The 12,609-nt window shown below is 40.8% G+C and overlaps 2 protein-coding genes and 1 pseudogene across 4 annotated transcripts; 1 reads left to right on the forward strand and 2 right to left on the reverse strand.

Moving 5' to 3' along the window:
* Window positions 1-2,481: 2,481 nt before the first annotated feature.
* Window positions 2,482-3,088, forward strand: LOC121998759 (stress-response A/B barrel domain-containing protein At5g22580-like). The gene is made up of 2 exons (XM_042553800.1): window positions 2,482-2,655; window positions 2,749-3,088. The coding sequence occupies exons 1-2, from the start codon at window positions 2,537-2,539 to the stop codon at window positions 2,948-2,950; spliced, it is 321 nt and encodes a 106-aa protein (XP_042409734.1). The 5' UTR covers window positions 2,482-2,536; the 3' UTR covers window positions 2,951-3,088.
* A 3,298-nt stretch (window positions 3,089-6,386) lies between these two features.
* LOC122039055 lies at window positions 6,387-7,473 on the reverse strand (annotated as a pseudogene).
* Window positions 7,474-9,364: 1,891 nt separating this feature from the next.
* Window positions 9,365-11,345, reverse strand: LOC122015235 (probable F-box protein At2g36090). Of its 3 annotated transcripts, XR_006120859.1 has the most exons (3): window positions 10,366-11,345; window positions 9,987-10,079; window positions 9,604-9,746 (listed from the first exon to the last, which is right to left on the reverse strand). XR_006120859.1 is itself a non-coding variant. In XM_042572016.1 (2 exons), the coding sequence occupies exons 1-2, from the start codon at window positions 11,283-11,285 to the stop codon at window positions 9,623-9,625; spliced, it is 1,044 nt and encodes a 347-aa protein (XP_042427950.1). In that variant the 5' UTR covers window positions 11,286-11,345; the 3' UTR covers window positions 9,365-9,622. The 3 variants fall into 3 exon arrangements, 2 of the variants coding, with proteins under 2 accessions (XP_042427950.1, XP_042427958.1); XM_042572016.1 differs by lacking the exon at window positions 9,987-10,079 and having other exon boundaries at window positions 9,365-9,746; XM_042572024.1 differs by lacking the exon at window positions 9,604-9,746 and having other exon boundaries at window positions 9,781-10,079.
* Between the last annotated feature and the right edge of the window lie 1,264 nt (window positions 11,346-12,609).

Below are 12,609 nucleotides of genomic sequence, written 5' to 3' on the forward strand. Positions count from 1 at the left end.
ACTCCACGCTGTTATGTAGCACATAAAGTGTTAGTGTCGGGCTAGGGAAGGGGTCCTCGGTATAAGCCCTCCGACGCTCAAATCAATAATCAAGTTATGAGGAGTAAATAGTGGAAGCAAACTGTAGCAACGAGTATGTAGAACTATAGAGCAGAGCATCACATACCTTTGTTGGTAGATAGAGATTTATTTTTATAGTATTACTATCATGTTCATACACGCATCTCAAAGCATTCTTAAGAAAGGATAGGCCATAAAGTGGGTTTAATACTCTTCCTTAATTAGACCTGTAAATCTCTATGATTTGACAGGCTAGAAGCATCAAAAGAACGATTTGTCAATAAGATATTCTCTATCTTTATAACACAAACTTTAAAAAAAATACAAAATCATTGGGTTGAGGGCCCACCATAAGTCCACCGGACACCAATCCAAAGGAATGTCAGATTGGCCTCACAAAATGTGGCCGGTGACTCAATCTTCATCCAACCTCTTCATTGGGCCTAAAGTCATGGTCCGTCTGATCAGACCAACGTGATCGACCCATTGGTCTGAACAATTGGTCAAGTTATTAATACTTAGTCCTAAGCCTCGACCGTCGGTCGTAAGTGAGGACATGAAAGGTAGTCGATCAGGGAGATCCGATCAGTTGTGTTCTCAATACTTATTGCACTTTGCGCACGGTTAAAGGAGATCTGAGATCAAACTCCAAGTTTCCGGTGACCCTTCAGGGTCCAACCAGCTGTTCGAGGCTCGATGTTCAGTTGACCATTCAAGGTTCGATCGACCGCTCGAGCACCAGCCTTCCTATAGCATGCTTAGATGTGTCCCTGCTCTTAAGGGTGACTTTGAAGGCTAACCGCTTCTTGACTGCCTCAAAAGTTGATAGTCTAAGTGTTGACATGAGAGAGAGAGAGAGAGGGGGGGGGTACCTTTATAATTGTATCACCTATCCATTCACAAAATTTAGTATTTATGAATAACACTTCTCTGAATTTAATGAATAGATTATTCCTTAAACATCATATAGGAGAGAGAAAAATAGAAAAGTTAATATAAGGTGTAGTGAAATGTAGATATCCAAATTTAATAAAGTAACTTATATTTTGGACAAGGAAGCTAGTATGGATGCTCTTATGGCACATTTAGCGAATTTAGCAATAGAATTTAATTAACTGTAGCTAATTAGAGATAGAATTTAATATTCATCTTAGCGACAGGATTAATAATTATCGTCTCAATTTTAGTGATGGACTATTTAAATCCATCGCTAAAAATAGTGACGGACTTTTTAATCTAGTCACTAAATTTAAAGACAGAATTAAATTCCATCTCTAATTAGTAACAAAATATTTAATTTCGTTGCTAAATGACATCAGCGACCAATTTCATGACGGCGACAATAATTGATCATTAATCAGTCACTACGTTCAATTAACGACGACACTAAAGATGATTTTTTTTTTTTTTTGTAGTAAATCAGATTATTAAATTAATTGTTTAAATTTGACTTAGTCTTTTTATTAGCTTGAGTTTTGTTATCGAGATCTAATTTAAATTTATTTAATTATTTAAAATTTTTATGTTTTAAATTTGTTTAATTAATGATTGAGTTTAATAATACAAATGTATTTGTTTATCATAGAACTTTTTTGTTTATTTAGTATTTGATAAAAAAATTATTAACGAATATAGTTCACAAATAATAATAAGTCGAATACATATACGTCAAACTTATTTATTTAATTTAATAAATTATTTAAATTTATTATTTAATTTAACAAAAATAGTCGGACGACTCTTCCGACTCGGGTGACTCAGCTCTCGTAAGCATCCTCGTAGCCCTCTACAGTTAGCGAGGTATGTTAATAATTTATTGTCTTTTAAATAAGAACAAACATCTGATACGACTCCAAGTTTCTGTCTGCTGACGAGCGTATGTTTATCGCACGCCACGATTTTACCCTGGCATTCGCGAACGTGCCAGATCGCGCAGATTCACACACGAGCGTGGACTGCGTGCGATGAGCTGATGTTTACCGAATTCTTCCGGATGCACGCTGAAGTTGCATGTTTTAAAAACATTTTCCATTTTTCAAAAAAAATTTCGCTCCTACATAATTTTCTCCGACAGAGATATATTATTGCAATAACACCTCCTCTCTTTTTGTTTTTTCTTCTTGAGATTTTTTTCACCTCTCCAAGTCCAACATTTTGAAAAAAAACAAAAAAAAAAACATATCTCCAGTCTCCCGGGGTGGGCCAGATATTTTTGTTGTTATGTCGTTCAACTGTGTCTTAAACACGTCCCTTTCAGCTTCCACTTTCCAGGACGGAGTAAATTAACAAAAATTAAAAAAATCCATGCCATGCACGTGTTTCATATGGAGTTAATTAATTAATGAGTAGAATCGTGTCCGTTCATCTCTTTCTTTTTCTGGCTATAAAATCCCTGCAACCCTCCCTTTTTTTTCCATCATCGCTTCCATTCCACCTGTTCTAGCTAACTAGAATTAAAACCAGAGAAACAGACATAATGGCAGGCATCAAGCACCTGGTCATGGCCAAGTTCAAGGAAGGAGCAGCAGTGGAGCAGCTGCTTCTGGACATGAAGAAACTCGCATTAGAGTTGGATATCATCAAATCCTTCGAATGGTACTACCTTAAAACTTCAACTTCTACATGATAAAATTCCTCATGCATGCATGTTAATTATGTTATGTTGTTAAATACTATACTACTGTGCAGGGGAGAGGACGTGATGAAGAACGACAAGTATAGCCATGGATTCACGCATACGTTCATCTTCATGTTTGACAGCGCTGAGGACGTGGCGGCGTACATAAAGCACCCTCGACACGTTGAGTACGGCAAGAAGTTTCGTGCAGGGACTGAGAAGATCTTGGCGGTGGATTTTCCGACTGTTATCGATAAGATTGCGACTGCTTGACTCAATTAGGAAGAAGGTGTCGAACAATAATAATGATATGTGATAAATTCATTTAACTAATGAATTACTATTTTTATAAATATGTATTTCATGGCCTTAGTGATATTGAATATCGCCACATCAATTGCCAGTGCGTAAGTCCGTGTATGCAAGATTTTAATGTTTATTTCACCTGAAGAACCAAATTAAATTCACTTGAATTCAAACACGTTTATTCAACTATGACAAAAATAAATGTCAACCATTGAATATATTGACAGATTAGGACAGATCCTCACAAAATTGGTAATCGCGATGAGATTACCAATCACGAATCTCGTGAAGAAGAATCGATGGCTGACAACGAGAATACAACGTGTATATACTCTGTTGCGAGACCAACGATGAGGTCTCCGCTCTGATTGAAACGGCTGAGGAATAGACTGGATCTCCTTCGGAAGTCACCTTTCCTTTCTCTCCTTATGGTGATCGGACAGACGAGGGCTGGTCCGGTTGAACTTCTAAGGAGAACTTCTAAGGAGAAACAGAGGCCGCCCAACCTCTGTTTGGGAGGAGGTGAGGGAAGGGGAAGGATTAAACAAAGGGGGGATAACTCAAACAGGAAGTGAGAGAAGGAAAGGTAGGATAAGCTTTAACCTTTGTTTCCCGGAGATTTTCTCACTTCAATTTGGGGAGAAAGAAAGGGAAGGAAAAGTAAAAGTTTTTATTTTAATTTTATCCTAAAAGAAAAATTATTTTAATTGATTCAAATTTACTATTTTAATTTTTTATTCTAATTTTATTCCTAAAAAGAAAAAAAAATATTTCAATCGATTCAAATTTATTATTTCAACCCTAAGAATTATAAATTTTATTTTATACCACCATTAGGTCTGATCGTCTGGGGTTCGAATTTCGGTAAAGTCAAGGTAAATATCTTCCTTATGTGGTAGTCACTATTCTAAAGCTAGTAGCCGCCCATGATTTACCTCCTCCGCATTAGTCCTGGGACGGGTTGGCGGGGGTAGGGATGTAAACGAGTCGAACCGAGCCGGACAGTATTAGGCTCGAGCTCGGCTCGTTTAAGTTATATTCGGGCTCGAGCTTGGCTCGAGCTCGAATCGAGCTTTTATCACAAGGCTTGAGCTCGACTCGTTTTAGAATTATCAAGCTCACGAACAATTCAAGCTTGGCTCGTTATTAGTTCGATTATCAAAGTTAACGAGCCTAACTCGTTAAGCGAGCTCGGACTCGTTTTTGGGCTCGTTTAGAGTTCGTTTTTGGCTCGTTTTAGAGCTCGTTTTTTGCCTCATTTTAAAGCTCATTTTAGAGCTCGTTTTTTTTTTGCTCGTTTTAGAACTCATTTTTTGGCTCGGTTTAAGGTTCGTTTTAAGACTCATTTTTTTGGCTCGCGAGCGTATAAACGAACATGTTCGCGAACTCACAAGCCGAATATCCTTAAGCTCGAGCTCAGCTCGATAAAACTATCGAACTCGAAATCAAGCTCGAGCTCGGCTCGATAAGACAAACGAACGAATTCGAACAAGCTTTTTACCGAATCGAGCTTCGAATAGCTCACGAACCGTTTGGTTCATTTACATCCCTAGGCGAAGGCGCTGGGGGTGAATATATTTGCCTTTTGCCACCATAACTTGTAAAGTTAAAATTATATTTACTGATCCTACTCGAAAGCGTGAAGTTGGAAAGTTAGGAGGTGGCGGTTTCGCTGACCGGATGTGGACTTCACTCCGTTCTGTAAAACAAATGACGTCAGTGCTGAGCCAGGGAAGCAGTCCCTGGTGTTGGCTCTCCGACGCTCAAGTCAGTCACCGGAATATGAAGAAAAATGGAGCAATAGTAGCAACAGTAGAACTCAAGAATAATGTGTACTTTCGCCGGTGATGGACCCCCTTTATATAGAGCCTAATGGACGACATGTACGCTTCCAAAGGCATGGGCACGTTCTCCAATATGTCCTATGAAAGAACCTGTCAAGAAAGTACCTTTGACATCATATTTTAACAAAACATGCATATCTCTGACAAAACAATAGAAGTTTTCGTTGTACGATCCGTCTGTCGACCATGCCTCGTGTCAGCGGCATTATCTCCCAAAAAGATGTCGAGAAATACTATAGTGATCCTGTTGCTGGGCCGAGCGGGGTAGCCACTCGGCCGAAACTCCTCTTCGTTCGCGACCAAGTCTCACTGCTTGGCCGAGCGGGGTAACCACTCGGCCGAAACCCCTCCACTCTGACATCCTCAGGTGGCTCATCCGTACGGTGACTGTATACTAACATGTCCTCCTCCGCTCGGACCAGCTATCCGGTTTCCCTCGACGCCCTACTACACCGTATTGAGCGTCGGCTATCTTACGTGTCATCTTGAGCTGGATAAGTGGTCTGCTCGGACATGTCTCCAGTCGGTCGGGCCTTGATTGCCCAACCGGCCATTCCCATTGTCCTCCGTTCGACCCTCTGACACCCGAGCATTGACCACCTTGACTTTGACCTCTACCATGACAATTGACCCTATGCCATGTAAGCCTCCCTCCATCACCGCATCATTCACTATGTCAGTTTTATAACCAAAGTTAGATTACCATATATTACTTCATAATTAATAATAAATTAATCAATGGCAAAGCCTATCAACTAAATTCACACGGTGATAGAATTAGGTAGTAGCCTAAAAGTAGAATCGTCAATTTGGGTTTGACCCGTCGGGTTAGCCTGTCCTGCCAAATAATTTAAACGGATTGGATTACAATTTTATCAACCCAAGTTCGCCGCGGGCCGACCCACGAGGGTCGGCCTGCAACGGACTTGAGTTGACCCACAGATTAAGAAACACATATAAATCAAGTTTTATGTCAATTTATTATCTTTATTTGTTATAATTTTGAAATAAAAATAGTATTTTTTTATCAAACATGATTATTCATTTGTGTTCATTTATATTTTAAAAAATATTTTTGGATATATTTGATTGATAAAACTTTTTTAAAGTAAAATATTAAAAATATGAATTTTTTTTTTTAAATTTTTGATGGCTTGTGGGTTGACCCGCCTAACCCACAACCCACCTAGGATTGAGTTGGGTTGTAGATTTCTCAATCCGCCAAGATGACGAGTCGATTCATCTCACCAAATGACTGGTCTGTCATAAATCAACCCTTCTCATTACGAAATGACTCGTTTGAGAGCTCTACCTAAAAATAAATTTATTTGGCATTAACTAAACAAAAGTGAGGAGACTACTATTATATTTATTATATTTACTAAGACAAAAGTGAGGAGACTACTATTATATTTATGATATTTACTAAGACAATATTCTACAGGAAACCCAAAGAAAGAATCAAATGATGTTTGACACAAAGTCAACTTAGATATGTTGTAAGAGCCTACAAGATGAGGATTTGTCAAAAGATGAGTTGCCTGATCAAGAACCGATTTTTAGACAATTGTGGCTCCATCACCATCTACTAAATTGAGAATTATGTCTATGTCATACATCATGCTCTCCATGGAAGCAGGGATTAGAAGATCACGAACTGAAGAATATTCTAATTGACACCCTATTCGCTTTGTTAGTTCCTTCTTGGCAATTTCACCAATACTCAACAAATTTCCAACTTTCAGTAACCTTAAAAGGAATTTGCTTGAGACAGAACACTTCTCTAAGGGCAGCAGTGAAATCACTATCTTCACAAATGAAGTGCTCACACCATCACCTCTCTCTCTCATTGATTTTCTGCCTAAACTCGATAATCTACGACAGGTATAAGCTCCCAGTGCAGCTCCAATCACCTGAGAGGACATTCTGCCTCTAGCACTAATGGCCAATATGATGTTCTTAAAGCAGTGGACTTCGCGTTCGAACAGGTTCTCCACCCACCAGTCCTTTTGGCACTTGGTTCTGTTTTTTAACTGCATTCCATTGTTGTGGATTAAGAACTTCAGATAGAAGTTGCTTTCTGTTGTAGGTGTATGACCATTCCACTTTTGAAGTATCAACACAAGCCTTGGAGGCAATAGAATCTATCCAAGGAGTGATCAATTCCAAGTCCTTAGCCCAGGGTAGAAGAGACCTTGTCGTGTGAAGAACTATGATCAAATCTTTCCAACTATGAAATATGCCAGTCTGGAGGAAGACTTCAATTTTGTATTCAAGGTTCCCTTTCTCAACTGTTTCATACATCTCCAAGTACTCACCTGCACATCGAGTGGCAGCTACATAGTGAGCATTGAGTGTTACAGTCATTCCATAGCAAAATTTTGCACAAGTTTTGAAAGTTGTAGCTCCACCAGGGATATCAGTAATATAAATCTCATCGACCTTGTCATCATTGGAAACCATCAGCAGCTTCTGCAGGAGAGAACTCTTAGACAACAAGGGAAACTTGTGCAAGTGGAATTTTATATCACCGACATGAACAATGATATCAGTAGCCAACTCAAAAGCTACACACCTGGAAAAGCTTTTGGATGCTCGGTACACCAAAAGCCTTGAGAAGGTGGAGAAAGGAATCTGGTCGAGCATGGTCCGCTTAAGCTGGACGTCGATGTACGACTTAAGCAGGGGAGTCGTGTCGAATGGCACCGTCGCCAAGACCACCGTCGGCAAAATATGAATAGTGTAGGATCGGTATCGACCGGTTAGAGGAAATGAATAGCCTACAAGTTAGAAATTTACAAGATGCTTGTTTGGAGGGTTTGGAATGGGAATGGAATGAAACTTGGTGCTTGGTTTGGGGAAATGATAGTGGGCCCCACGGATTCATTCCTTAAAATATGGGAATGAGCCATTAATCATTCCCATTTCATTATTATATACAATCATTCCTATTACCTATCTCATTCCCTTATCCGAAGCAGCCCCTTAAATTCTCTTGCTTTCGTACTTAGCAAGGACACACACATTAACTAAACAAAAAAGATAATTAATATAAACAAAAAGTAAAGTAAGAAGAGACTCCAAATTTACTTGTTTTACAACTAAGAAAGTTGCTAATCCAAGACGATGAACGCTCCACTAAAAAATGTCTTTTGAAGAAGACAGAGTAATCTCTTACAATTGTTGAAAGCGCGAACTTAAAAATAGAAAAGGATTTTAGTACAAAGTGTGTTGTATCTAATTTCGAGCACCAGAGCTCTATTTACAGCCTACTAGTCAAAGCTAGTAATTGGTTGACATGGCACCTCCAGGCACATGGACCCGATCCGAGTACTTGACTTAGTCAACTTGATCCACTTCACAATGACTTTTTTACAACGGATCTTTACTTTCCGAGCGCCTAGACCCGATCCCGGCACCTAGAGTCGGCTGACATGGACTCTGTGATGGTCCTTTTTACAACAATGGCTTGTTGACATGGCGGAACAGTCGGGACACCTGCAGTCCGGGCACTTGCACCTGCTCCAGACGCCTGGACACAGTTAACTCAGAGTTGACCATTTTCTTGTCCGATTGTTTGGGTGATACTCCGGCTGTCCGGAATTGACCTCACCTGAACTCAACTTCAGCCTTCTCCTCAAGCATAGTTTCTTCCTAACTTCTCGTTCTTCAGAAGCGCCGCATGCGTTTTTCTCATTCACTAGTGTATTCTTCTACAGATTCTCATCCCTCAGATGCACTGAATTCGTCGACTCACTTCTCATATCATTCTTCTCGCTCATTGCGTCTTCCGCTAGACTTCTTATTCCTAAGTCCTTGCACACTTAAACATAAGGGATCAAAATCATAAAATATAACTTAACTCGATTAACCATATCAAAACTACCCTAGGTACTTAAAAACAGTGGTGCAGATTGTCGAGAAGGTTGAGGCGGGCACGCTCCTTCTCAGTCTCAAGCTTTTGAGCCTCAACATCCTCATTGCGATGTTGCGGCTACTACGGTCATTGCTGGAAGTGCCAGCAAGGTCCGAAGTTGGGGTACGACAAGGGCTTGCTGTCGACTAGGCGGAAAGAGGAGTCATCACCAACGCCGATGGATAGGGCAGAGGACTCGTCGATAGTGAGGTCAAAGACGGCATCGTGACCTCCACTGACTGCCGATCAAGCAGCGTTGGCGCCAAAGTTAGGTTTGTGGGTCCAATTAGTGATGCACCCTAGCTTCTTGAAGTGGGAAAAGGGAGTGAAGGGAATGTTGGTTAGCAAAATGGCACCGCCGTTGTTCCTGGAGAGGAGGAGCAGGGGCCATATCAAGAGGGCTCCAACCGTAGGGTTGAAGGGGATGATGCCGACGCCGAAGCCCATCATCAATTTGTTGCGCATCGTTAGGGTTTTGGAAGGGAGCAAGGTGGCAATAAACTTCTATGTATGGTGATGTTTTGTATTGTGACTTGAACCGTGAGGGGACTGTTAAGTTCAAGTAACTGAAATATTTGTTCTTGTTGGCTAGATTGATGTGGAGATCACTGCTATCAGTTTCAAATGACAGATTTTTTGTTGCTTCTTCCTCAATTTGAAGATCCATACCAACTTCATTGACAGCTTCACCTACCTCGTTATCGTCATAAATTGAATCACTGGATATTCCAGTCTTGTTATCATCTTCCTTATAAATAAAAACTCTTTTCTCCTCATTAAAAATATCATCTTCCTCTTCCGCGTTTATCCGGCAATTGTTATTGTATTGGACATGACTTCCTTTATTCAAGGTTTCCAGCATCGTTGTGATCCTTTCTATTAACCGATCCACAGACAGGAGAAATCGACTGTTAACCATCTCTCGACATCATTACTCCTTATCACGGTCAAAAGTGTTGTTGATGTCTTGCTGTCTTCTCGGTGGCATGATTCCACAATCAAACTGGACATTTAAGAAGAAATTACACCACCTCAAATTCTCATTAATAAAAAAAAACTTCCTCAAAATAATTAAACAGGTGTTTAAATATTCAAACACAAAAGATTAACATACCTTAAAAAGCTAACTTAATAAAATAATAATAATAACTAAAATTACTCTACTGCATCAATAACTCAGCTATGAACTCAACTAATAGATGACATCTTCAATAATTATTTATTAAAAACTTATCAAACTAACCAATGATACTTTGGATACACTGAATTTATAAACTCAAAGTATCTGAGTGCTCCGTTTTAGGAATCCCTGAGTGTCATCAACCCTGAAGGCAATCTGCACAATGAAGCCCTGTTCATTCAGCTACATGATGTGACAGTGATAAATCTCCAAACAAATGATGGATCACCAAAACCCACATGGGCTTGGTGGGCCCAAAGAATAATGGACCATTTCAAGTCACTATATACAGTTTGTTTAATTTATTCATGTGCAAATATAATTATTATTGCTGTACTATTTTGAATTTTATTTGTATAAAAAAAATACAAAAAATATATAGAGAGAAAGATCGCCGTTCTCTCCGGTTCAGGCGGACCGGGACTGATCCAACGGTTGCTACCTCACGACGACGAAGACGAAGAGCGCCAGGAACGCCGCGGCGCCCACGGCAGCGAAGGCCAGGTCCACCAACCTCTCCATCCTCGCCGCCGTCTCCTTCCTCTTCTGTCTGCGCCCTTCGAATTCCTCCCACCTCCTCCTCGCGTCCTCCTCTTCCTCTTTCCGTCTCTGCCTACCGCCCTCCATCGCCGACCGGAGCACCGCTAGGCCCTCCCTCCCGCTCAAGCACGCTCCTTCCACGCCTTCCGCCACCAGGTTTATCTCCCGCACTTCCCCTGACTCCTCTCCGCATTTAACCACCGCCCCGACGGCGCACTCATCGCTAAGCACCAACGCGAACCGCACCACCGTCTCGCCGGTGATCCAGTGCCGGTTGACCGCCACCGGCCGCCGGCTCGTCGCGCTAACCGCCCGTCTACTCTGCGGGTCGATGACGATCCAGCTCAGCGTCAGCTCCTCCGGCGAGAAAAAGAAGGAACCCCCGTCGTCCTTCCTCTCCACCTCGGCGTCGAGGCGAAACGGCGCGGCCCTGAACCACGACGTCGACGTGTCGGTCTCCGCGACCAGGGATAAAATAACAGAGTTGCGATGGCGGAGTTCAACAGCGGAGATGAGCTCCGACGGAAGGCTGGCTTCCTCATCGCTGTCGTCGCAGGGGAAGCTAGGGAGCGTACAAACAGGGGAAGCGAACACGTCGGCGAAGAAGGAGCGGTGCGAGGATTCCAGAAGCCGGAGGAGGCGCGGGTGCCGGAGGGAGGGCCAAGAGGAGAGGCAGAGGTCGCGCCAGAGGTCAGGTTCTCCCACAAGGGACCGAAAGCGAGAGGTGGCGCAGCTAAGGGAGGCGAGGTCAGGCCCGTCGAGAAGACGGAGAGCGCCGGCGAGCATGTCCGGGTGGAGATCTTCGATGGTAGCAGCCGCCATTAATTCCAACAAAAACAAGCCTCTGAATTTCGGACTCGATCGATGGAAGAAGTCGGAGGAAGAAGGGGCTCTTTTATATCAAATCGGCAACGTAGAAAGACAGTAAAGGGGAGAAATAATATAAATTTTTAATAATTTTATTATTAAAATTAATAGAGTTATTTATAATAAATCTGATTAAAATCAATTAAAAATTATTTTTATTGTTTTTATTAAATAATTTTTAATTAATTTTAATCAACTAAAATTTATTATATTTGGCATTACCCCATCTCTACCTTTTTAAATGAGAACAAAATCCTACCGCGTCATAGCTTGAAGACATCAAATCACGTACGTTATCGGCAGCTGGTACTGAATTCCGTTGACTGTGGAATGCTTCAGCTTTCGCCTTCAAAATCGACATATAAAAAATGTGGTTTTATCGATTAAATTAATTCCAGAGCTGTTGCGATGTTATGCAACAATCTGTTCTAGAAACTCTATTTTTTTAAATTTATTTATTTAAAATAATAAATAATAATAATAATACTAGGAAGAATGATCAATTTTGTTTTGCTCGTTCATCTCAATTAAGCAACACAGTTTACTCAATTTGAATAGTCTGAACATTATATTTGTTCAGTTTGAATAATCCAATTTGCTCAGCCTATTCAAATCTCGACAGTTCGATTGGCTCAATTTTCTTCCCTCGTTAAATCGTCCCAATCAGCTCGATTAGCTCGTGTAGCCCGCTTTGTCTCGCCAATAAGCTAGGACAAGTCGCTCACTTTGACCTTACTAGCTCGATTGGCCTAACTAATTGTCTGTTTCTATTACCTTTTTCAAATCAATCGACCCAATCGCCACTCAGACTAAATAGGCCAAAGAGTTAAATAAGTTGGGTGGTAGGATGATTCTATCAAGTTGGTCATCAAGTTAATTTAATTAGGCTAAAGAAAGTGACATGATGATACACAGGTGCTTAGGACAGGATGACCATTCTATCAAGTTGAACAAAAGGAGTGATTAGGATGAATGAATAGAAAAGTTGAACAGATTAAGCAAGGCAATTAGAATGGACTACACAAGCTGAACTCACAGGGAGATTAAAGTCCAATGTAGATAAGGCAGACCGAGTTGATTCAGCAAGTTGCTTAGCTTGTTTATTCGACACGTATATTTGTTAATAGAAGTTTGGCAAACTTGAAGCCACTCTATCACGTCATCAATCAATAATTGAAGAAGGGACACTGTCGCATGAATTATTTCTTGAATTATGAGACATTTTTTTGGTGGATCTTCTGGTAGTTGTCATAATGGCATGATATTACTCATTTATTAT

This window comes from Zingiber officinale, chromosome 1A (genome assembly GCF_018446385.1).
Source record: "Zingiber officinale cultivar Zhangliang chromosome 1A, Zo_v1.1, whole genome shotgun sequence".
Taxonomy (NCBI): Eukaryota; Viridiplantae; Streptophyta; class Magnoliopsida; order Zingiberales; family Zingiberaceae; genus Zingiber; species Zingiber officinale.

Excerpts from the sequence above, each read along its gene's own strand:
- LOC121998759 (XM_042553800.1), top strand. The coding sequence starts at position 2,537 with ATGGCAGGCATCAAGCACCTGGTCATGGCCAAGTTCAAGGAAGGAGCA. Across the intron at positions 2,656-2,748 it reads ATCATCAAATCCTTCGAATG|GGGAGAGGACGTGATGAAGA; the intron begins GTACTACCTTAA and ends ACTACTGTGCAG.
- LOC122015235 (XM_042572016.1), bottom strand. The coding sequence starts at position 11,285 with ATGGCGGCTGCTACCATCGAAGATCTCCACCCGGACATGCTCGCCGGC. Across the intron at positions 9,747-10,365 it reads TTCGTCTTCGTCGTCGTGAG|TTTGATTGTGGAATCATGCC; the intron begins GTAGCAACCGTT and ends TTAAATGTCCAG.